The sequence below is a fragment of the Erinaceus europaeus genome, chromosome 3 (assembly GCF_950295315.1).
Source record: "Erinaceus europaeus chromosome 3, mEriEur2.1, whole genome shotgun sequence".
Classification (NCBI taxonomy): domain Eukaryota; kingdom Metazoa; phylum Chordata; class Mammalia; order Eulipotyphla; family Erinaceidae; genus Erinaceus; species Erinaceus europaeus.
The window spans coordinates 81554290-81579633 of record NC_080164.1 but is presented as its reverse complement, the minus strand read 5'-3'; the positions used below and the strand labels follow the sequence as shown (position 1 = coordinate 81579633).

Genomic DNA, 25344 nt, shown 5'->3' with positions numbered 1-25344 from the left:
AGAGGCCAGGAACCAAAACCCAGAGGACCTGGATGGGCCAGGGCCCAGGGAGGGTCTTGGAGGCGGGGTCAAGGGGGTTGAGGTCCAAGGATAGAAGCCGTGGGCGGTGCCCAGGAAGTAGACTGGGGGCGTGGCATAGACTTGCCCGCGGACGTGGTACTTCTGAGTTAAGGGAGTGGGCGTGGCCAAGACGGAGGCTGGGGGAGTGGCCATAGACTGAGAGCGAACCTGGTTCATCGGAGTTAAGAAAGTGGGCGGGGCCATAATGGAGGCGGGGGGCGTGACCTCTAGACCGCGGACGTGGACCATAGAGTTAAAGTTGTGGGCGGGGTCAGTACCGCGACTTGGAGGCGGGGCCATAGACTGAGAACGGACGTGGTTCGTCTGGCTTAGGGAAGTGGGCGGGGCCAGGACGGAGGCTGGGGGCGCAGAGCGCGCCCCCGTGCGGCCCGCCCGGGCCTCCCCGCCCCCGCTTGGCCTCCCCGCCCCGGCCCGCCTCCTCTTCCTGCTCGCGGGCCTCTAGCAGCGGTGGGGCCGGAGCTGCACGCGTGGGGAGCGGAGAAGAGCCAACGCACGGCGGAGATGCTGGGCGTGGCGGCAGGGATGACCAACAGGTAGGCCAGCCCGTTCCCGGCCCCCACCTCGGCGGCGGGCCGCCCCCCGCGTCTCACCCGGGCCCGGCCTTCCTCCCCGCACCGGCCGGCCGCCGATCTGGGCGGCGGCGCTTCGGCCCTGCAGCCGCCGGGCGCCCTGGGGCTCCCGATCGGATCCCTGCCGGGGCTCCTAGGCCCGCGCCCCAGGCCTCCGGCTCACACTGCCCCGCCACCCTCCGGCGGCCGGCCGTGGCTGCGGGTCCGAGCTGCGCTGCCGTGTCCGCGAGCGGCGGGCGGCCCGGGGCACCCATGGGCGCAGCTCCCCGGCCCCAGTCCTGGGAGTCACCCAGCGGCACACGCGCCCCGCGCTCACCCAGCTGGGCCTCTGCACCCACTTGCAGAGAGAAGAACTTTTGTTACATGGTGATGCCCGTGCTGCCGGCCGCACAGCGAGAGTGAAGCCTCCTGTGAAATAGCTGTGAACTTACAAAAAAGAGAAAGCCACAGTGTGTTAATGTCCACGAAGCCACAAATCACGTCCTTTTACCTGTTGGGTATCTGACCTTGGACGAGGAGGAGGGTTTCCTTGTTTTGCTTCTAGTTTATTGCGATTGATTTTGTTTGGGATACATGAAGCAAACAAAAAGAGCTGGAATCTGGCTGAGTAGTTTAATCAATTTTGCACTGCCCAGGAACTAGGAAAGTGCTTCTTTCTTGGGGGGGGGGGTTTGGATGTGGAATCTTCAATCTTAATGAGTCTTACACTCAAGCTGGACTAGACCCGCTGTTTGAACGGGCTTAGTACCCGTTGTTAGCCTCGCATTTGCCGTTTGGAAAATATTGGTTGACTAAGTTGAGCAGATCTGCCAAATGTCGCCACATTCTCATTTTACCGTATTGCTAAATCCCATTGACTGATGTCACCGTTGATTTCACTGGAAAAGTCTTTTAAGTTCTGAGAGGCTGTCTAGATCAAGGTGTCTTGGGTATTGGGTTTCCCAGGATTCTAATTCTCAGTGGAAAGCTTGATTTTTAGTATCATCAGAAGGCTCCTGTTCATTATTTCCATCAAAGTAACAGATTTACTTTGTTCGGTTTCAGTAAGTGCCAAATAGCAAGCTTAAAAACCATACTGCGTCAGTTATTCTTTAAAGTTAAAAAAATATTAATTTAGTTGTTTTTGCCACCGGGCTTCGGGGCTTTGACAACTCCACTGCTCCAAAGGAACTCCCCCCCTTCTACCTAGAGGGAGAGAGATAGAAGGAGAGAAACTGAAGCACCACTTACCATTTGTGAAGCTTCCTCAGTGCAGGCACTCCTATGTGATGACCAGGGAACTCTGGTCCTCATTATGGTAACTATACACTCTACCAGGTGAGCCACCTGCTATTCTCCTAATTCAGCTGTTCCCCCAGGCACACATGTGCTCCTCCTCCAGATGGCCATCTTACTGTGGAATGCAGTAGAAATGCATTATGCATGCCTCCCATTCCATCACAAGAGACAAAAAAGTTCAAGGGGCAAGGCTTAGTAACACTGATATTTCGTTCTCCAAGGACACTTTTTTTTTTTTTAATTGTGGAGTGGGGACCAGGAGATAACTCACCTGGCAGAGTGTATATGCAAGGACTTGTGGCAGCACTGTGATGGCACCAGGGGAAACAATGTTGGAGTGGGGCTGTGCTGTCTCTCTTCCTGTCTCTGTCTCTCTCTACCTGACAAAAAGAAATAAAAAAGTTAACGTGTGTGTGTGTGTGTGTGTGTGTGTGTGTGTCGGGTAGAAAGCATAATGGTTATGCAAAGAGACTCTCAAGACTAAGGCTCTGAAGTCTTAGGTTCAGTCCCCCCACACTACCGTAAACCAAAGCTGATAAGTGCTTTGGATGGGAAAAAAGTTAGTGTGTGTGTGTGTGTGTGTGAGGGATAGGGTAGGTTGGGGGAGGGGGGCAACAGATAAGGCCCAGATGCCATATATATATACACACACGTGTATATATATACATAGATACATGTATATACACATACGTATATGTATATGTATGTGTGTATACATAGAAATAAATAGATTTTATTAATGCAGTAGTAACTTATATAGAGTTATATAGTAAGTTATAATAGAGGGGAGAAATTTATATAAAAATAAGAAGAGGGAGAGAAAGAGATTAAGCAAGAGCATCACTCTAGCATATGACATGATGGGAATCGAACTCTGCTTCCAAGTCCAGTACCTTCACCTCCTGGGACCATATATATATATATATGTATATATGTATATATTGTGTGTGTGTGTTAGATCACCCAGTAGAATGAGTGCCTTACTTACAGAGATCCTATTTTTGAGCCAGGGCATCATATCAGGACACCATGGTTGGCACCAGAGGAGCTCCAGGAATGGGGGCGTGATGGCATAGTATTGCTTTTCTCTCTCTTTTTTCTCTCTCTCTATCTCTCCCCTTTCTCCATTTATGTGTTTATTTAAGGTGTATTTATTAATGAGAAAAAGAGAGGGGGCCAGGTGGTGGCACATGTGGTTGAGCATACATGTTACAGTGTGCAAGGACTCAGGTTCAAGCCCCTGGTCCCCACCTGCAGGAGCAAAGCTTTGCGAGTGGTAAAGTAGGTCTGCAGGTGTCTCTCTGTCTCTCCTCCTCTCTATTTCTCCTATCCTCAATTTTTGGCTGTCTTTATCCAATAGATAGATAGATAGATAGATAGATACTAAAGAGAGATAGAGAGAACAAGAACTAAAGTATCATTCTGGCAGGTGTGGTGCCAGTGGTCTAACTTGGGACCTCATGCTTGAGAGTCCAGTGCTTTATCCACTGTACCACCCCCCAGACCACTAAAAGACTGATAGCTCATATCTAATGGTGAAGTCTCATGAGTGATGGAGCAGAGCTGTGGTGTCTCTTATCTTACTGTCTCTCACCCACTCTATCCCTAGCCCTTTCTTTCTAGAAAGGAAGAGAGAAAGGAAGAAAGGAAGGGAATGCAGGGAGATAGCATAGTGGTCATACAAAATACTTGTTTCTAAGGCTCTGAGATTCCAGGTTCAATCGTAGCACCACCATAGTCAGAATTGAGTAGTGCTCTGGTAAGGAAGGAAAGAAGGAAGGAAGGAAGGAAGTTTGGCTGCTGGAGAGGCTGCTGAGTGGTGTTTCTATGCCAGAGATTGAACTAAGGACCTCAGTGGTTCTCCACTGAGCCACCCTCTATCTATAACATTTTCCTCTGAAGACTCCTGATCTAGTGTCTGTCTTGTGTCCCCGTGGCTCCCCTTCTATCAACATTCCCTTTCTTTTTAAGTGTCAGGAATAAGTAGGTTCATGTTGTATAAGCATGTTCACCATCCATCCATCAATAGAGAAAGGAAGCACCTCCTCTACCCTCCCTATTAAGCAGCTTCCAGCTCCTGTACTACCCTCAGCCCCTGGTGACTTCGGTTTTTTGCCTCAGATTTTCCCGGTGCAGGTACCTCATGCACTGAGGTAACAGGAGTGTTTTTTTGCATGTGTATTACAACTGACTCATTTCACCTAGCATAATAATATCATCAAGGTTCATCTAATATTGTAGCATGTTAGAGTAGCCTTCCTTTTTAAGATTAAATAATATTCCATTGTCTTTGTAAGCTGTTCTCTAACTAAATTGGGAGTTGGGAGATGACCCACTTGGTAGAGTGTACAGTTTACCAGGTGCAAGTCCCTACCTGGATTTGAGTCCCTGGCAACACACAGAAGAGGACTGTGAAAAAAAGGAAGTTTCAGTAGCTGTGGACTGGTGCTCTGGTGTCTCTCCTCTCTCTCTCCGTTCACCTTCTCTGATAGTCAAAGAGGAAAAAGTCTGCTGGGAGCAGTGGAAGCATGCAGGTATCAAAAGCCCCTGTAGCAAAAAGCTGTAGTTTTTTTTTTCCTAATGTAGTTTATTTCTGGGAGAGAGAGGGAAAGACCAGAGGGCTGCTCAGCTCTGGCCTGTGCACTAATGGAGAATGAACCTGGCTATCTTCCCAGCCCACTCTTCTTCTTTTTATAATTATTTATTTGTTATTGGATAGAGAGAGAAAGTGAGAGAGAGAGAGAGACAGAGAAAATTTGAGAGAGGAGGAAGATAAGAGAGACAGAATCACAACTATAGCCCTCTTCACTGCTTTTCCCCCTGCAGGTGGGGACCAGGGGTTTTAACCTGAGGCCCTGCTCACGGTAATATGTATGCTTAATCAGATGCGCCACCACATGCCCCCCCCCCCATTTTTTATTAAGATTTATTTTGTTATACAAGTGAGGAAGAAAGGCCAAACACAATACTCTGACTATTTGGTGTTGGGGAAGCAAGCTTGAGACCTCATGCTTCTAAGTCTGGAAGTCTATCCTTCCACCAGGCCACTCATTTGTTTTAATTATCCATTTATTCTTTGCTAGACATTTGGGTTGCTTCATGTTTTAGCTGCTGTAAATAATACTGCTATGAATATAGGCACACATTTCTGTTTTAAATATTTATTTATGATTGAGAAAACTAGAGCATCACTGTAGCACATGCACTACTGGGGAATGAACTCAGGACCTCATGCTTGAGAGTCCAATGTTTTGTCCACTGTGTCAGCTCCTGGGCCACCAGGAGCATGTATTTTTAACTGAAAAATTTTTTTTTTCCTGTTATTGGGGGATTAATGTTTTACATTTGACAGTGAATACAATAGTTTGCACATGCATAACATTTCTCAGTTTTCCACATAACAGTGCAATCCCCACTAGGTCCTCTATTATCCTTTTCCAGGACCTGTACTCTTCCCCCCACCCCCACCCCAAACTCTTTTACTTTGATGCAATACACCAAATCCAGTTCAGGTTCTACTTGTGTTTTCTCTTCTGATCTTGTTTTTCAACTTCTGCCTGTGAGATCATCCCATATTCATCCTCTGTTTCTGACTTATTTCACTTAACATGATTTCTTCAAACCTCATCCAAGATGGGCTGAAAATGGTGAAATCACAATTTTTAATAGCTGAGTAGTATTCCATTGAGTATATATACCATAACTTGCTCAGCCACTCATCTGTTGTTGGACATCTGGGTTTCTTCCAGGTTTTGGCTATTACAAATTGTGCTATTTGAACATAGGTGTATACAAATCTTTTGGATGGGTATAACTGAAATTTTTATTGAAGTAATTTAGATTCACATGCAGTTGTAAAAAAAATAAAAATAAAAAAGAAGAGGTGGCCAGGCAGTGGCACACCTAGTTGAGCACACAAGTTACCATGATCAAGGACCCAAGTTCAAAATACCATTCCCCAGGTGCTGGGAGAAAGCTCCATAAGCAGTGAAGTAGTGCTGCAGGCATATCTTTCCCTGCCTTCCCTTACCATCTTGATTTCTGTCTCTATCCAATAAAATAATAAAAATTCTGGAGCTCTGCTTCCCCAGAACCCCACCCAACTAGGGAAAGAGAGAGACAGGCTAGGAGTATGGATTGACCTTTCAACACCCATGTTCAGCAGGGAAGCAATTATAGAAGCCAGACCTTTCAACTTCTGCACCCCATAATGATCCTGGGTCCATGCTCTCAGAGGGGTAAAGAATAGGAAAGCTATCAGGGAAGGGGATGGGATAAGGAGTTCTGGTGGTGGGAATTGTGTGGAGTTGTACCCCTCTTATCCTATGGTTTTTGTCCATGTTTCCTTTTTATAAATAAAAATTAAAAAAAAGGAAAATAAACACGTCACCATGTCACTTATAATCCCTAAACCAAGAAGCAAGGTTTTTTTCAAAATGTTTCTTTGTGTTTTTAAGAGCTGTCTTTAAGACACTTACAATATGCTTGTCTTTCAATTAATAAATATGAATAGTTTTCCAATGTCAATATTATTTTCATCATTATTTTAAGTAAATAAATGTGAAAAATAATGAAATTAAAAATAATGATATAGGGTGGTCTATTGTATCTCTTCTCCGGTTCACCCACACTTGTACACTGCGGTTACGATTTTAGCTGTCATTCTGTTTGCACATGCACTTAAATGCTGTGTGTAGTTTCATGTGTCTACCACCACAGTCAAGACAGCCCACCTGAATGTGTCCTTGCTTTGTCATGGGCACAACCCATGACCTAGGTTTGAGCCGGGCCTCTACTTCATTGAAGGAAACTTTGTTGATATGGTCCCCCTCTCTCTGTCTTAATGTTTAAAAAAAGTCAACATAGAGTGGTAAGCCCTAGTGAAGATACAAATAAATAACCAACACTTGAAGAATGGGTGTGGAAAAAATAATGTACTGCACATCAGAGCACCGCTGACTCCAGAGCAGTGCTGAGATGAAGAAGGAAAATATTGTGGCAGTAATTGTCTTCTTCCACCTTCAGCTCTCTGCCTCTTTGCATGACAATGCATACCAAGCACTTCACTGTTGAGAAAGCTAGTGACAATTCGGCAGTAGAGAAAGTAGTTCAGTTCTGACTGCTCTGTGTATTCTAGACCTAGAGAAGACTATAAGACTTGGTTGTCTTGGGGCCGGGTGGTGGCGCACCTGGTTGAGTGCACATGTTACAGTGAACAAGGACCCAGGTTTGAGCACCCAGTCCCCACCTACAGGGGGAAAGCTTTACAAGTTGTGAAGCAGGGCCACAGGTGTCTGTGTCTCTCCGTCTTTCTCCCTCTCTGTCTCCCCTTCTCAATTTCTGGCTGTTTCTATCCAAAAAAATAAAGATTAAAACAATTTTTTTTTTTAAAAAGACTTGCTTGTTTTGTTGTTTTGCTTTAACTTTTAGTTTAATTTTAACCAGGGCACTGCTCAATTCTGGCTTATGGTGGTGTTGGGTATTGAACTAGAGACTTCAGAGCTTCAGGCATGAAAGTCTTCTTTGTATAACCATTACACTATTACTCTGGCCTTGTTTTGATTTATTTTATTTTATTTATTTATTCTCTTTTGTTGTCCTTGTTTTTTTTATTGTTGTAGTTATTATTGTTGTTATTATTGATGTCCTCATTGTTGAATAGGACAGAGAGAAATGGAGAGAGGAGAGGAAGACAGAGGGGGAGAGAAAGACAGATACCTGCAAACCTGCTTCACCGCCTGTGAAGCGACTCCCCTGCAGGTGGGGAGCCGGGGGACTTTTTTTTTTTTTTAATTTATTAAGGAGAGAGAGGAAGAAGGGAGAGGAGAGAACTAGAACAGCACTCTGGCACATGCACCTCATGCCTGATCGTCCCAATGCTTTATTCAATGCACCTACTTTTTCCTACGCCCTATCTTAATGTTTCTCATCACCCCCATCTCTTTCCTTTGGGGTGGACCCTGGATTCCTCTCCTTTACAGCCGACTGTTTGTACAGTTGATGAGCTTTCTTTCTTCCTACAGAGGCCTTCTTGCTTCTCCACTGGATCAGAGACATTCGACAGTGACAGTGAGGAGAGCAGAGCTTTACTGTGAGTCTCTGTTTTCAATAATGTGCTTGTTCTGCAGTTAGTCATTTAAACAGACCTCATCCCAGATCATGTTCTTAGCTAGGGTTGCACTTAAATAAGAGGAATAACAACATCTCTGACCATCCATCAATTTAATATTCTTTGTAATTAGGCTTTGACTCTGGTTTCCCACCCACAGGAATACCGTCCACATTACACACTGGGCTGTTGCTACATTGTCTTCCAGATACTTTAGTAGCAAGAATGGCTGCCACATAGCATGCTTTCTCCCATCCAGTAGTGGGGTTTTAGCTCTCCTGACAGCTGTCATGTCACGTCACCTCTAGTTTTTGGATTATAGCAGGCATTTCCAAGATGAAACTCATTGGGGGAGAGTGAGTGGGCATTTTCCTTCACCTTTTTTTTTTTTAAAGACTTATTTATATGTTAATGGGTAGGGGAGGGAAGGAGAGTGGGCATGTGCACACCAGTGCATCACTCTGGCGCATGTAGTGCTGGGGATTGAATTTAGGACAACGTTCTTGAGAGCCTAACACTCTAGCTACGGCATGACCTCCTGGACCACTCCTGTATCTCTAACCCCCCCCCCACCCTCCCCCGTTTAGAATTTATTTTAGAGCTGGATGGTTCCATTATGACATTAAGTAAAGGGTTAAAAAAAAAACTATAGATTGGGACTGGTCCCCACCTCCTGGGAGGAAGCTTCATGAGCAGTAAAACAGTGCTGTAGGTGTCTCTCTGTGTCTATCTTCCCCTTCCCTTTTGATTTCTCCATATATATATATATATATATATATATATATATATATATATATATATATATACACACACACATATATATACACTGGGAGCCGTGGATTCATTATATAGGCACCAAGGCCCAGGGATAACCCTGGTGGCAATTGAAAACAAAGCAACTATAGATTAGTAGTGTTTTCTCCTTGAGGTGGGAAGGAAGTTGCTAAGAGTTGGATTTGAATGCTGACAGAAGGGCTTGTGGATGAGAGATGCCAGGCTTGGAGATGACACATCTGGGTATGGGGTTTTAACTACCATGTCTGAAGTCTGGGTAAGTGTGGTGAAAAATGTTTCTGTACCATATTTTCTTTGTGCAAACTGTAATCACAGTCATATTGTCTGCAGTTACTTTTTTTTTTTTTAATTTTTCTTAGGACAGAGAAATTGAAAGAGGACTGGGAGATGGGGGGGGGAGATAGACACCTGCAGCCTTGTTTCACCACTTGTGAAGTGGACCCCCTGCAGGTGGGGAGTGGGGGCTTGGACCCAGGTCCTTGTGGTTGGTAATATGTGTACTTAGCCAGGTGTGCCACTGCCTGACTTTTTTTTTTTAAAGAAGGTTGGCTAATGGGGGTCGGGCAGTAGTGCAGTGGGTTAAGCACATGTGGTGCAAAGCGCAAGGACTGGAGTAAGGATCCTGGTTCAAGCCCCGGCTTTCCACCTGCAGGGGAGTCAATTCACAGGTGGTGAAACAGGTCTGCAGGTGTCTATCTTTCTCTCCCCTTCTCTGTCTTCCCCTCCTCTCTCCATTTCTCTCTGTCCTATCCAACAACAACGGCATCAGTAACAATGATAATAATAACCACAACAATGGTAAAAACAACCAGGGTAACAAAAGGGAAAAAATGGCCTCCAGGAGCAGTGGATTCGTGGTGCAGGCACTGAGCCCCAGTAATAACCCTGGAGGCAAAAAAAGGAGAAGAAGGTTGGCTTATGAAGGAGGAGGAAGACTAAAGAGCGAGTGAGAACCAGAGCCTCACTGTAGCACATGCAATGCCAGAACGTAGAACCTTATGCTTGAGAGGCCATGCTTTATCCACTGCAGTACTCTCGGGCTGCTGCAATTACTTTATTATTATTATTTTTTTAATTTTTAAAAATTGTGGTAACAGGAAGGAAAGGAAATCAGGTATACTGGTTTGATCTATAATGAATAGGACTAGAGTTTTAGTGGTGAATTTAACATAATAGCTATACTTGTACCACTCTGGGCCAACTTTTTCAGACGGGCAGGGGGAGAGAAAGAGATAGCAATATTAGGCTACTTCAGTGCAATGTGGTTGAGCCCATACCCAGGTCACTATGCTTGGTAAAGCAGATGCACTACCTGGGTGAACTATGCTTGTTGACTTTTAAAATGTGCACACCTGAAATTTATGTAATATTATAATTTACTGCTCTTTTAATTAAAAAAAAATGTGGCACACATATATGGGTGGTTAATGTATGACAGAGGAGCCCAGTCCATACAGGGGAGCAAGGAAAGTCTCTTCCAAATGGTTTCGGGACAACTGGACAGTCCACATGCAAAAGATCGAACCAGAACTCTCTCAAACCAAACACAGTAAAGAAGTAAAAATGCCCTGGGAGTCGGGTGGTACCGCAGCGGGTTAAGCGCATGTGGCACGTAGTACAAGGACTGCAGTAAGGGTCTAGGTTCGAGCCCCAGCTTCCCACCTGCAAGCAGGTCTTTCTCTCCCCCTCTCTGTCTTCCCCTCCTCTCTCCATTTCTCTCTGTCCTACCCAACGACAACATCAATAATAACAACAACGACAATAAAAACAAGGGTAACAAAAGGGAAAATAAATAAATATTGAAAAAAATTTTTTTAAAAAGTTAAAAAAAAAAAAAAGAAGCAAAAATGCCCTGAAGACTTGTATGTAAGATCTGAAACCATAACATATTTAAGGGAGGCAGGTTACACACTTTGAGGCCTTGACCATACAGGTATCTACTGGGATTTGCTTCCATTGGCAAGAGAAAAACAGAAACACATAAACAAGCAACTGGGACTACAGAAAACTGAAAAACTTTTGTAAACTGAAAGGAATGATAAGTAAAATGAAGTATCATCCTACTGACTGGGAGAAAATACACAATGTACATGTGACCAGAGATTGATACCCAAAATACATAGAGAACACGTACAGCTCAACAACCAAGAAATCAGTGCCATTTTATAAAAGGGGGGGGGGTGCTGGTGCTAGCGCAGTGGTTTAAGCACACATGATGCAAAGCGCACCGACTGGTGTAAGGATCTCGTGGTTACAGCCTCTGGCTTCCAACCTGCAGGGGGTTCACTTCACAGGTGGTGAAAGCAGGTCTGCAGGTGTCTATTCTCTCCCCTTTTCTGTCTTCCCCTCCTCTCTTGATTTCTCTCTGTCCTATCCAACAATAGCATAATAACAACTATAAAACAAGGGCAATAAAAGGGAAAAAAATAGCCTCCAGGAGCAGTGGATTTGTAGTGCAGGCACCGAGCCACAGTGATTAAAAAAAAAAAAAAAAAGGTGGGTGGTGGCTCCAGGAGTTGGCTCCAGGAATAAGACATTGAGTGCTTAAACATGAGGTCCTGACTTCAATCCCTGACATCACATGTAATTCTCTGACTCTTTTTTTCTCCTCCTCTCCTCTCCCCTCCCCTCCCCTCCCCTCCCCTCTCCTCCCCTCCCCTCTCCCCTTCTCTTCAATAAACATTAAAATAAATCCCTTTTAAAAAATGGGCAGAAGATCTGAATAGACACTTCTTCACAGACAACACACTGATGAACAGCATAACCTCAGAAAAAAGAAAGTACAGTATCATTTATGAGTGAAAGGTAAATCAAAATGACAGTGAGAGTTATCAGGGTAATGGAATAAGTACCCTTAGAGACTTACCTCCAGACTGGCTGATCACCTCAAAACTCAGGACAGGTCCCAAGGCCCGACCACCTGAGAGAGCCATAAACTGCCACATGCCAGCAGATGTTCATCTGTGTTGATTGCTGACACGTTTTCTGATAGATTTGAGACACCACCCCCCCCACCCCCCCACCCCCGCCAACTGTGCTGGAGATTTCTGAATGAGTCATTGAATTTCACACCTGAGTTGTTCTGGACATCATTCTCTTTCAGTGGGAGTCTGTGCAATGTGTCTGTCCTTGGGGATGTGGTATTCCTAGGCTGTGTGCTAGTGATTGTAATTCTTCCTCTCCAGGGACATGGGCTTTCTTTCTTTACATTATTTTATTATTATTATTTTTAAAGATTTTATTTATTTATGAATGGGAAAGAAAGGAGGAGAGAAAGAACCAGACATCACTTTGGTACATGTGCTGCCAGTGATTGAACTTGAGCTCTCATGCTTGAGAGTCCAGTGCCTTATCCACTGCACCACCTCCCAGGCCACACTGGACAAGGGCTTTCCACTCACGCATGTCCACCCTCTTCACATGACACAGTCAGAATCTTTTCTGTGAACTTACCTTTCTAGTGATGCATCTATTAAGTGATAGCACTCACTGTTTCAGCAGACTGCAAGGTATTTCTTCATCTGGAATGTCATAATTGTTCTGTTTTTGTATATTTCTTATAGAAACCCCATGGTACTAAGATAGGGGGAGAGGGAGCATGGACACTGGCTGGACAATGACCACCTGTGTCACAGTTGGTCATTCTTTCTTCCTCTTCAATGCAGTAGAATGAACAGATCTTTTTAATATGCAGATCACAGGGCAGGTGCCCCTGAGATTTCAAAAGGTGAATGAAACATGATCCCTGCTATTTATTTTTTTAAATTATTTTTTAAAATTTATTTGTAAAATGGAAATATTGACAAGACCATAGGATAAGAGGGGTACAAGTCTACATGATTCCCACTACCAGAACTCTGCATCACATCCCCTCCTTGGAAAACTTTGCTATTCCTTATTCCTCTGGGAGTATGGACCCAGGATCATTATGGGGTGCAGAAGGTGGAAGGTCTTCTCCTGGTATTTATTCTTTGAGATTTATCTACTTATTGTATGTGAGAGAGAGCAAGACACGTACTACTTTTCCCACTAAACCACCTCCCTAAGCTTATGTCCCCGTGTGTATTTATTTATTTATTTATTTGAGAAGTGGAGAGAAAGAACCAGAACATCCTATTGGCACATAAGATACCAGGGATTGAAATCATGATTTCATGCTTGAGAGTTCAACTCTTTATCCACTGTGCCACCTCCTGGGCCTCCCGTGTCCCCGTTCTTAAGAACCTTTCAATTTAACTGTTCTGTCATTGCTGTGGGCTCCAGATTTTCCAGAAACATTATTTTGGTCATACTACCAGTCTTTTCAGAATAGTAAGATTCGTACTTCTTTTTTTTTTTTTTTTAAGATAAATTTTCTCTTAAAAAAAAATATTGGATAGAGACAGAAATTGAAAGGGAAGGAGGAGATAGAGGTGGACAGAGACAGAGAGATACCCACAGTACTGCTTCACTGCTCATGAAGCTTTCTCCCCTATAGGTGGGGGCTGGGAGCTTGAACCGAGTCGCTGGGCATGATAATGTTTGCATTTAACCAGGTGTGCCACTGCCAGCCCCTAGTAAGAAAACTTCTTATTGCTTGTCAGACAAGGCCCAAACTCCAGACCCCAGAAGTTAAGGCTGTTTGTGATCTGACTGGGTCACACACTGTCTTCTTAATCTTCGTTTTCCTAAACTAACCCATTTACCACTTTCTGAAAATACATGGTGCTTTCCCACCATTGTGCCTTTGCCCTTTGGCTAGAAAATCTTTTTTTTTTTCTTCTTCTTCTTCAAGCAGTTTAGGGGAAATTGCCTCTGCTCCATGAAATAATGAATTCCTAGAATATAAATTAAGCCCTTTTGTGTGCGAGGGATTTAGGGATTCAGCGCTGGTATCTGTTTTCCCAGAGCATTTTGACTTTTTTGTTGGTAATTTATAAACTTTTATTTTGCCTTAGTTTTTTTTTTTTTTCATATCTGTTTAATCTTTTTGCCAGTCTATTGGGCTGAAGGATGTCTTAATCAGACTTTTCTGAAGAAAAGCCAGCTGGACTTGAATACTCTATTTCTTCTTTTCAGCCTTCACTGGTTAGTGAATTGGAAAGTTCAGAGCTGGTTCTGCTTATTGCCTGTGCCATTGTTTGAATAAACTGAGAGGAAGACAAAATAGCCTTCACATTTGGTTTAGCTCAACTGCTATGTATTACTCACCAGTAGCAAGACCCAGTGTCCACAAAAAATTTGGAAGAAATTCAAGTAGTGTTTAGTCATCTCTGTTCACTGCACTCTTGAAAATTTTCTTAGTAACAAACATCTGATGTTTTATAACTGTCTTTAATTGCATACACTGACACAAGTGCTTTATTTTTCTAGCTGTGGGGCCTTGGGCATGTGTGATTTCACCATTACCAGATTGCATTTTCATTGGAGAAACAGACAGAGAGGGAAAGACAACACAACACTGGAGCTTCCTTCATCCAGTGCATTAGCACCTCCTTAAAAAAAAAAAAAAAAAAACAAAGGGAGTCGGGCAGTAGCGCAGCAGGTTAAGCACACGTGGCACAAAGCTCAAGGACTGGCGTTAGGATCCCTGTTCGAGCTCCTGGCTCCCCACCTACAGGGGAGTTGCTTCACAGGCGGTGAAGCAGGTCTGCAGGTGTCTGTCTTTCTCTCCCCCTCTCTGTCTTCCCCATCTCTTTACATTACTCTCTGTCCTAATATCGGCGACATCAATAACAACACCAATAATAGCTACACAAAATAAAAAACAAGGGCAACAAAAAGGAAAATAAATAACTATTAAAAATTTAAAAACAAAAATCAGCTCAGCTCAGCTCTGGCTGATGGCAGTGCAGGGAATTGAACCTGGCTGGTACCTTGGAGTCTCAGGCATGAGTCTCTGCAGAACCATTATGTTATCTCCCCTGCCCCATAACACCTCTCTTGAACTAAGGCTGTGTACATGGCTGAGCTATTTCTCCAGCCGAGCACAAGGTGCTCAACAGCTGCAGAACACATTTTGCCTTCATTTTAAGAGGCCAGACGCTTTCCTCCCATTTTTACCTGTTATGCCACTCCACAAAATAGGATTTTCATGCCTGTTTTGTAGACAAGGAATCTGAACTTCAGAGATGAAGAACTCACTGTGTGTCAGTCGGTAACAAAGCTGGGGTGCCTCCTGGCATACCCTGCATAACCCCCTCAGTTCATGCCATTATTTAGGAAAAAGCGGGAGAAGCTGCCCAGTTCTTTTGCTACCTTTCAAAACTCTCTACATACCCAGCCGACTTAGCCAGTCTGATTGCTCACCTTGTTAATTTTCTTTATGTATTTGTTCATTTCTTAGATGGAGACAGAGAGGCAGAGAGAACAAGTTGAAAGAGACCACAACAAGGAAGCTTCCTTCAGTGCAGTGGGGGCCAGGCTTGAATCCAAAGCAGCGCACTATCCAGGGGAGCCCTCCTCACTCACTGTGTGAATACTGCCCTTTCTGAACTTGGTTTTTTCTTTTGAGGGGTAGAGTGTCCCAAGTCTTACTCTTTTTTTTTTTTTTTTTAAATGTTACTATATTCTTTATTTATTGGATAGACAGCCAGAAATAGAGAGGGGAGGGAGAGGTAGAGAGGGAAAGAAACAAGAGAGAAATCTGCAGCCCTGTTTCACCACTAATGAAGCTTTCCCCCTGCAGATGGGGACTAGGGGGGCTGAACCCAGGGCCCTGCACACTGTAACATGTGAATAAATTCTTCTAAAATAAGGCTAGCACAATAGCTCACTTAGGTAGTGTGGTGCCTTGCTATGTGTGTGACCCAGGTTCATGTCCAGCCCCACCACAGTGAAGGAAGCTTTGGTCCTGTGTCTTTCCCTCTCTGTCCCTGTCGCTTTCTTTTTATCTGACTGTGTCTGATAGTCATCCTGCAGCAGTGAAACCCTGGTGACAACCACACACAGACATACACACACACCCAACGACATGTTAAACATAAAACAGTTTCTTCAACCAAAAAAAAAAAAACCAACCACAGAATTTTATGGGAAAAGTTGGAAGGGATATCTGTATGTTAAAAGAATGAAACTAAGACTTATCAAACTATGAAACTAAGACTTATCAAACTATGAAATATGTGAGCTTTATTTGGATCTCAATACAAGGGGAAAAATCATAAAATGAGTGAGACAAATAAGAAACTGAAACTGACTAGGTAGTTGTTATCAAGGAATTGTTGGTGATCTTGTTCAAAGGTGATATTATGTTGTCATGTTGTAAAGGTTTCTTCAAAAGAGTCGTTACCATTTAGGGGTACTTATTAAGGTCTCTGTGATAAGACAGAGGGAAGACAGGAGTGAAAGAAGATTGGCTCTCACCCAGTGGCCTGTGGTGGAGGACAATGACAAGTAGATGGAGGAGAGTGTGGTGTGCTGGCATCTATCTTATGGAAATAAGAAACTGTATCTGTTAATAGCAATAGTGTCATAAATCATCATGTCCCCAATAAATTTACACTGGAAAAAAAAAATGCCCTGGTCAAAAATTTGCCAGCAATGTGTTTGTGTGTGTGTGTGTGTGTGTATACACATTTAAAAAAATATTTATTCCCTTTTGTTGCCCTTGTTCTATTATTGTAGTTATTGTTGTTGTTGGATAGGACAGAGAGAAATGGAGAGAGGAGGGGAAGACAGAGAGGGGGAGAGAAAGACACCTGCAGACCTGCTTTACTGCCTGTGAAGCGACTCCCCTGCAGGTGGGGAGCAAGGGGCTCGAACCAGGATCCATATGCCGGTCCTTGCGCTTTGCGCCACCTGCGCTTAGTGCGCTGTGCTACCGCCTGACACCCCCACTTTTTATATTTAACCAAAGCACTGCTCAGCTCTGGCTTACGGTGGTGCTGGGGATTTGTGGCTCCAAAGTCTCAGGTATGATGAGTGTCTCATTGCATAATCATTATGCTATCTGCTAAATAGTTACAGCACATGGTGATAAACTGTTCTTGTAATGTGTTCTCCATAATCCTCTATTATAGTACCTGGAGTACTTCTCTGCAATAAAAAATATATATTTTGTCTTTTGGAACAAACGAATGGAACTGGGGTTATATGATTAGTGAAACAAGAGGTGAAAGAAAAAAAAAAAAGAAAAAAAAAGAGGTGAAAGAAAACTACCAGATGGTTTCACTTATTACCTAGAGACCTGAAACACATGAACTTGCAGAAGAAGGAGGACGAGGAGGAAGAGGAGGAGGCTTAAACTGTCTCTAAGATGTGAGAATAATGGTGGTTATCATTGGGAAGGTGAGGGCATGGAACTTTGGTGGTACGTGCAGTGTAGAACCCAGTAATCCTACAATCTTGTAAGTCACGATTAGTCACAAATAAAAATTGCCTAAAATAAATAAATAATTTCCTCCATGGTATGGCTAGCAAAATAGCTCACTTGGATAGCGTGCTGCTCTGCCATGTGGATGGTCCAGGTGCAAGCCAGGCTCCTACCACATTGAAGGAAACTTCAGTGCTGTGGTGTCTTTCACTCCCTTTCTCTCTGCCCCTGTCTTTAACATGATGATCATGATAATGACCATTCTCCATTATAAAGAAATTTTTTAAAAATATTAATTTTATTTATTTATTCCCTTTTGTTGCCCTTGTTGTTTTATTGTTGTAGTTATTATTGTTGTTGTCGTTGTTGGATAGGACAGAGAGAAATGGAGAGAGGAGGGGAAGACAGAGAGGAGGAGAGAAAGATAGACACCTGCAGACCTGCTTCACCGCCTGTGAAGCAACTCCCCTGCAGGTGGGGAGCCGGGGTTTGAACGGGGATCCTTATGCCGGTCCTTGTGCTTTGCGCCACCTGCGCTTAACCCGCTGCACTACAGCCCGACTCCCCATTATAAAGAATTTTAAGTACAGACTTTGTGACATTGTTCCTGACCCCAGAATACAGCATGAAGCTAAATATGGAACGAGACTAAACACCCTGCACTTTTAGCTGGAACTTTATTACCCTTCAATGGTCTAAAGCCCAGATAGCACCTGGGCTGAACCACCCCTCCAACATCCTGTTAACAAGACCTCTGATTAGCAAGGTCATGACCACGACAGCTTGACTTCCTAAGAGCTTAATAGGCTGACTGGTTTTCACATCTTAAATAAGTGACAATAGAGCTATAGGATCATTTACTTGCACAAATAATTACAGTGCAGTGTGTGGTCTCTCTTTAATTATAACAACATGTTTTCAGTCTATACTCATGGTCTAAGGCATTAGACAGTATGTACAACAAATGTATTTGGAATTGGAAAACATGTCCCCAAATGCAGTCTTCTTGTTTGTTTACTATTTATGAAAACAGCGAGAGATGCAGAGTATCACTTTGGCACATTTGATGCTGGGGCTCAAACTCCAGATTTCATGCTTGAGAGCCCAACTCTTTTTAAAAATTTTAAAATATTTATTCCCTTTTGTTGCCTTTGTTTTTTTTTATTGTTGTAGTTATTGTTGTTGTTATTGATGTCGTTGTTGGACAGGACAGAGAGAAATGGAGAGGGGAGGGGAAGACAGAGGGGGAGAGAAAGAGAGACACCTGCAGACCTGCTTCACCGCTTGTGAAGTGACTCCCCTGCAGGTGGGGAGCCAGGGGCTCGAACCTGCGCTTAACCCGCTGCGCTACTGCCAGACTCCCTCTTTTTAAATTTTTAAATATATTTATTTCTTATTGCATAGAGACGGAGAGAAATTGAGAGGGGAGGGGGGGAAATAGGGAGATAGACACCTGAAGCCCTACTTCACTTGTGAAGCTTCCCCTCTGCAGGTGGGGACCTGGGACTTGAACCTGGGTCCTTGTGTACTATAATGTGAGCACTTAACCAGGTTCGCCACCTGACCCCGAGAGAGCCCAACTCTTTACCCACTAGGCCACCTCCCGCTTTATAGCAATTTTATATATGCAAGCACAGCTAAGAGTTCAAAATGAAAACAGAAGATAGTGTTACACACAGGTACACACACATTGAACTGAAGTAAATTTAATATGATCTGACATGTCCTCTAACTCAAGAAGAAAACAATCTGGTTAAGCCATCTTCAAGACACAAATCAGATAAAAAGAAAGCGACAGGGACAGAGAGGGAAAGACACAGCACCAAAGCTTCCTTCACTGTGGTGGGGCTGGACATGAACCTGGGCCACACACATGGCAAAGTAGCACACTACCCAGGTGAGCTGTTCTGCAGACAGAAGTTGGGTTATTTAAAGAATTAACTGCAGTCTGGGTTTTGAACATTGCTTCACAGTCAAGTTTAGCATCTTCTCTTGTTCTTGTTGCCTATACGTGTGTCTTAGGACCACTTGACACTCAAAATGGCTGAAGACCCTGAAGAATTTGTTGATGTTTGATACGTGTTGAGTTTAAAAAAAAAAAGTTTGGATGTTAACATAAATAACATTTTATAATTATTCATTCCCCAGAACGAGAAGAGTGGCTTAAAACTTTTTTTTTTTCAGCTTTTTCTCTCTTTTTTGTCATCTTCAGGGATTTATTGCTTTGGGGTGACTTTTTTAGACAGAAAGAGTGAGACAAAGAGAAGGAAAATCACCACAGCACCAGTTTCCTTCAGTGTAGTGGGAGCTGGACTCAGTGTAGCACTCGTTAGTGTCCTCCTTGAAGAAAGAAATATGGAATACTATTAAGAACATCAGGCCAGAGACCAGCAAAATAACTCACTTGGATAATGTGCTGCTTTGCCTTATGTTTTACCCAGGTTTGAGCCAGCTTACCACAGTGAAGGAAGCTTCAGTGCTGTGGTCAATTTCACTCTGTCTCTCTACTCTCTGTTTATATAATAAATAAGTAAATAAACAAGTGGAAAGAAGAAAGAATCTCATATGAAATAAATAAGTAGTATCAGGACTTAGTGGTGGTGCACCTGGTAGAGTGCATGTTACTGTGCATTTAGGACCTGAGTTTACTCTCCCAACCCTCCCCCTCATCTCTTTCTGTCTTTCACCTCTACCGAAAGAAAGAAAGAAAGAAAGAAAGAAAGAAAGAAAGAAAGAAAGAAAGAGCGAGCTACTGGCTGCCTAGAACAGTGGACTTGTGGTACAGGCACTGAATCCCAGTGATAACCCTGGCGATAAAAAATTGTCAATCTAAAGAATAGGAAAGTGGGGCCAGGTGGTGGTGCACCTGGTTGGGCACACATGTTACAGTGTGCAAGGACCCAGGTTCGAGCCCCTGGTTCCCACCTGCAGGGGGAAAACTTCATGAGTGGTGAAGCAGGGCTGCAGGTGTCTCTCTCCTCTGTCTCCCCCTTCTCTCTCAATTTCTGGCTGCCTCTATCCAATAATAATAATAAAAAAAAATAGGAAAGCTTTCAAGGGATGGGATGGGATATGGAGTTCTGGTGGTGGGAATTATGTGACATTATACCCCTCTTATCCTATGGTCTTGTCAATATTTCCATTTTATAAATAAAAAAAATTACCAACCATCTGACAGTGATTTTAAAGCAGTTATAAGAGTTCTTCAGGGAATAGTTGTGACCATGCTTAAAAAACTCAAGAAATAGAAAAGCCACAGCAAATGCAAATTCTGCAGCTGGAAAAAAAAACCCCAAAAACAAAGTCACCAAATTTAGTTTAGGAATGAGCTCAATATCAGGTAGGTTCAACCGGAGGGAACTAAGGAAGAAATCAGTGAAACATGACAAGAAATAATAGAAATGATTGAATGTAGACAACAGAAAGAAAATAAAATGGAGCAAAAAAAAAAAACCCAAAAAACAAAAAACCAGCAACAGCCAGGCCATGGCACACCTGGTTAAGCACACACATTACAGTGCACAAGGACCCAGGTTCAAGCCCCTGGCTCCACCTGCAGGAGGAAAGCTTCACGAGTGGTGAAGCAGGGATGCAGGTATCTCTCTGTCTCTCCGCCTCTATATCTCCCCCCCCCAATTTCTCTCTGTCTCTATCCAGTTAAAAAAAAAAACACGCCCCCCAGGGACCTGTTGAACTTTATCAAAGAATCTTTGTGTCATCATTTTCTCAGACAGTGTTTTTATCCAATTTCATGCTAGCTATCTAACTCAAACAAAGATTACCATAATTGTGGGCCCCTAGAAACATGCCTAAAATGAATTTCCTAGCTTTCTTCCACCCAAAGATCCCTTATCTTATCTACTCTGTTCCTACTTTTTGGTTCCTGTTCATTAACTATTTTGTCTCACTTTATGTCCTGCCACCTTCCAGACACCAAGTTGCAAATGCTACCATGATTTCGCCCTGACTTCTCTGGGCAGATGACCTCACCAATGTGTCTTGGAACCTCAACTCTTTAGAGCCCTACCCCATTAGGGAAAGATAGAAATAGGCTAGGGCTATGGATCAATCTACCAACATTCATGTCCAGCAGAGAAGCAATTACAGAATTCAGGCCTTTCACCTTCTGCACCCCCAAAACAACTTTGATCCATACTCTCGGTGGGGGAGAAGTGATAGGAGAAAGAGGATAAGAGGGCTCCGAATTCCAACTCTATTAGGACCTGCAGAGAGAGGAGAAAGGGAGAGACATTTGGATGTAGTAATAGGGTTATGTGTGGCTTGGAGGGGAAGAGAGGACTGAACCTGGAAGGAAAATGGGCAGTTATATACAAATATAGACAGATAGTTGTAGAGATGACAGTTAACCCATGTCTGCAGCCTTGGGAGAACTGAGGTGGATTGCAATGGAAGGACTTGGGACTCAGAACTCTGGTGGCAGGGATGGTGTGTTATTATACCCCAGTTGACATGTAATTTTGTAAATCAATATTAAATCTCTAATTAAAAAAAAAGAATCATTGGAACCCCAGAAAGAGAGGAGAGAGAGTGGAGTACAAATGTCCTAGAGAATGTGTATGACTTTAATATCTCACAATTGGTAAGAACCACAAACCTGCAGATTCAGGAAGTTTTCCAAACCCTAAACAGGATAAACCCAAAGAAATCTATTCTTGAAAAGTAACACCTACGTATATGGGCACAAGTTAAACTACCACAGACTTTTCATCAGAAACTATGGAGGCAGTAACTAGAGTCCAGAGAGAAAAAAGTGTCAGTGTAAAATACAAATGCTTTGAAAGTTTCAGGAAGTGAGGGGACTTAGTACACTGAGATGAAGAAAAGCAAGGACATTTGTCACTATAGGATTGACCACCTTTGACAGTTGATAACTGTCATAACATTATGTATTGTTTTGTCTAGTACTGGGCTTGAGATGTGTATACAGAAATATACATGATTTCAGCTCTGTGTGCCTAAGGACCACTCCTAATCCCATGTGAATGGAGTCCCCACATTCCGTGACATAGACTGTTGTTTTTTTCTTTATTAGTGATTTCTTACTGGTTTATAGAATTACACGATAACAGGGGTACAATTTTACATCATTCCCACCACTAGCGTGGTTCTCCCAAGGTCACAGATATGGGTTGACTATTATTTCTATGTCTGCCTGCCTGCCTGCCTGTCTGTCTGTCTGTCTGTCTGTCTATCTATCTATCTATCTATCTATCTATCTATCTTTTTGCCCATTTTTTCTATGGCCCTGCCTTCTCTTCCTTTCTTTTTTTTTTTTTTTTTAAATTTCTTTATTGGGGGATTAATGTTTACATCCGACAGTAAATACAATAGTTTGTACATGCATAACATTTCTCTGTTTTCCACAAAACAATACAACCCCTACTAGGTTCTTTCTCTTCCTTTCTAAGTTACATCTACACCTATTACTACTTCCAAATGTCTTTCCTTTTTTTCTCTTCTCTGTCTGTGGACCACTGCTTCTTTTATTAGGCTGTGTTCCTATTCAGCTCTTGTCTTATGAGCCCACCTAGTTAGGGAGATGTTTACTGCTTCCAGGAAGTACAGTGGAGTGTGCTTAGCATCTTGTCTGAATATAATTCCACAGCTTTCCCACTACCAGAGTTCTGTGTCCCCATTGTCTCCACTGGAAACTGCAGTAGCTCTCCCAATATCATAAGTGTGTGTTGGCTATTATATATATACTTTCTTTCACATATACATTATTTTATTTTATTTTATTTTATTTTATTTTATTTTATTTTATTTTATTTTATTTTATTTACCAGAGCACTGCTCAGCTGTGGTTTATGGTAGTACAGGGGATTGAACCTGGGACTTCGGAGCAAGAGAGTCTCTTTACATAATCATTATGCTATCTACCCCCGCCCCTATACCCATTTTAATTTCTATAGTTCTGCCTTCTTTTCCAAGTCACATCTACACCTATTACTACTCTTTCCCTTTTTTTTTTCTCTTCTGTCTCAGGGTCTAGATGGAATTCAGAGCCCTCTGGTCATCTTCCCCTAACATTTCTCCCCCTCTGGAAGTATGGACCAAAGATCTTTATGGGGTGCAGGAGGTGGGAGTTCTGCCTTCTGTAATTGCTTTGCCACTGGACATGGGCATTGGCAGGTGGATCCATACCCCCAGCCTGTTTCTGTCTTTCCCTAGTAGGGTAGGGCTCTAGAAAGATGAGATTCCAGGACACATCGGTGAGGTTGTCTGCCCAGGCAAGTTAGGTTGGCATTATGGTAGCATCTGCAACTTGGTGTCTGAAAGGTAGTAAGATATAAAGCTGAGCAGCATCTTTTTTGCCAGTGGTATATAAGTAGGACCTTGTTAAATATTATGTAGCTTGATTTTTTTTTCAATGAAAGATATTTTAGAAACCTGTTAATGGGAGCTCAGCAAAATACTCATCCAGATTTGAGCCCAACCCCTACCATAGGGAGGAAGCTTCAGTGCTGTGGTTTTTCTCTCTCTGCCTCTCGCTTGCTTGCTCTTTCCATTTGTAAAAGACCTAAGAATGCCTTAAAAACAAACAAACAACAACCTCTTGAACTCATACTATGCTGCTTGTGGGAGTGCAAGTTGGTAAAATTATTTTGGAGAATAGTAAGGAGAATCCTTAAACAAATACAAATGGAAATTACCTTATGATCCTGCAATTCCATTCCTAGGCATTTACCCAAAAGATAGAATAACACTGATTCGAAGGGATATATGTACCCCCCCCCCCATGTTCATAGCAGCTTTATTCACAACAGCAAAAACCTGGAAACAACCAAAATGCCCTGAGACAAGTGACTGGATAAACAAGTTATGGGACATATATTCAATGGAGAATTACTCAGCAATAAGATGATAGTGTGTTCTTTGAGATAAAGTGGATGGAGTTGGAGAAGATTATGTTTAGTGAAGCAAGTAAAGAAGCAAAGGTCAACTACAGAATGGTTTCACTCACATGGAGAATATAGAGAATTGAACATCAGAATGTGGGGGAAAAAGTCAACCTCTAAGACTCTGGGAAAATTATAATGGTTATCTTCAGGGGTGGGGGTGAGGACACATAATTTTGGTGATGGGAGTGGTGAGGGGAAAAAAAAGGAGATATAGTGCTATTATCCACAATATTCTTCAGTATTGTATTTTAGCAGGGATTTTTTGAAACATAAAAACTGTAAGTAAAAGATACATTTGAAATAATACAAAAAATAAAAAACCTTCTTAATGGGAAAAATAAGCTGTTCATGAAGTCTTGGAAAGCATCTTCAAATCACATGTGTGTTAATGTTGTCTGACTTTCTAATTGAAAACAAAATATCCTTCAGTGTGTTGCATTTAAATTACAGCTTCCTCATTTTTAGTAGTTGCCGCGCTTGTCTGTAGTCATGTCTGTGTGACTTAGGTAATTCTGGTTTCATTCAGTGGTAAGAAAGGATGATGAACCTCACTGGGTAAACTTGTGTTTTGAAATTAAATATAACAGGGGCTGGGTGGTGGTGCACCTGGTTGAGAACACATGTAGCAGTGTGCAAGGACCTGGGTTCAAGCCCCTGGTCCCTGCCTGCAAGGGGGAAAGCTTTGTGAATGGTGTAGCAGGGCTGCAGGTGTCTCTCTGTCTCTCTCCCTCTCTATCACCCCCTTCCCTCTTGATTTCTGGCTGTCTCTATCAAATAAATAAAGACAATAAAAAGTTTTAAAAAAGAAATAAAATGTAACATGGATTTGAAAGTCAAGGGTTTTTCTCCACCTTTGGATTACAAAGTAGCAGGGAGACTGACTTTGGCACAGACCAGCCTTCTGCCACATTTCCTCTCAGTGCTTGCTGAGAAGTTGGACAAGGTATGTGGGAGGTTAGTGGGCAGCCAGGTGGGGCTTCATTGGAAACTACCCGTGTTCTACCCCTTAGCACCAAAGGCAAGTATTGTGAGAGGTAGAATTGAATGTTGGAGATGCCTGACTTTTTTTTTCCAGTTCTTCGGTGACTCATTGTGAATAGATTGCCTGCTTTGTAAATTTAAGGTGCTGGGTTTGATCCTGGTTCTGTCCCCAGCACTGCATATGCTCATTCTCTGTATCTTCCTCTCTCTCTCATTAAATCGATAATCTTTGAATTAAAGTTACATTTAAAAAATATATATTTATTTATTCCCTTTTTTTTGTTGTTGCCCTTGTTGGTTTTTTATTGTTGTCAT

The 25344-nt window shown here is 42.9% G+C and overlaps 1 protein-coding gene across 3 annotated transcripts in view; it reads left to right on the top strand.

Annotated features, from left to right (window-relative positions):
- Nucleotides 1-419: 419 nt before the first annotated feature.
- LIMS1 (LIM zinc finger domain containing 1) overlaps nucleotides 420-25344 on the top strand; it is a 165452-nt gene continuing 140527 nt past the window's right edge. Inside the window, exons 1-2 of one of the 3 annotated variants that reach the window (XM_060187601.1) lie at nucleotides 420-614; nucleotides 7952-8019. Coding sequence is in view for 1 of the 3 variants with exons in the window: in XM_060187598.1 (XP_060043581.1) it covers nucleotides 583-614 (32 nt within the window). In the remaining 2 variants the exon portion in view is untranslated. The remainder of the gene's footprint in view (nucleotides 615-7951; nucleotides 8020-25344) is intronic. The other 2 variants (XM_060187598.1, XM_060187600.1) reach the window with 2 other exon arrangements.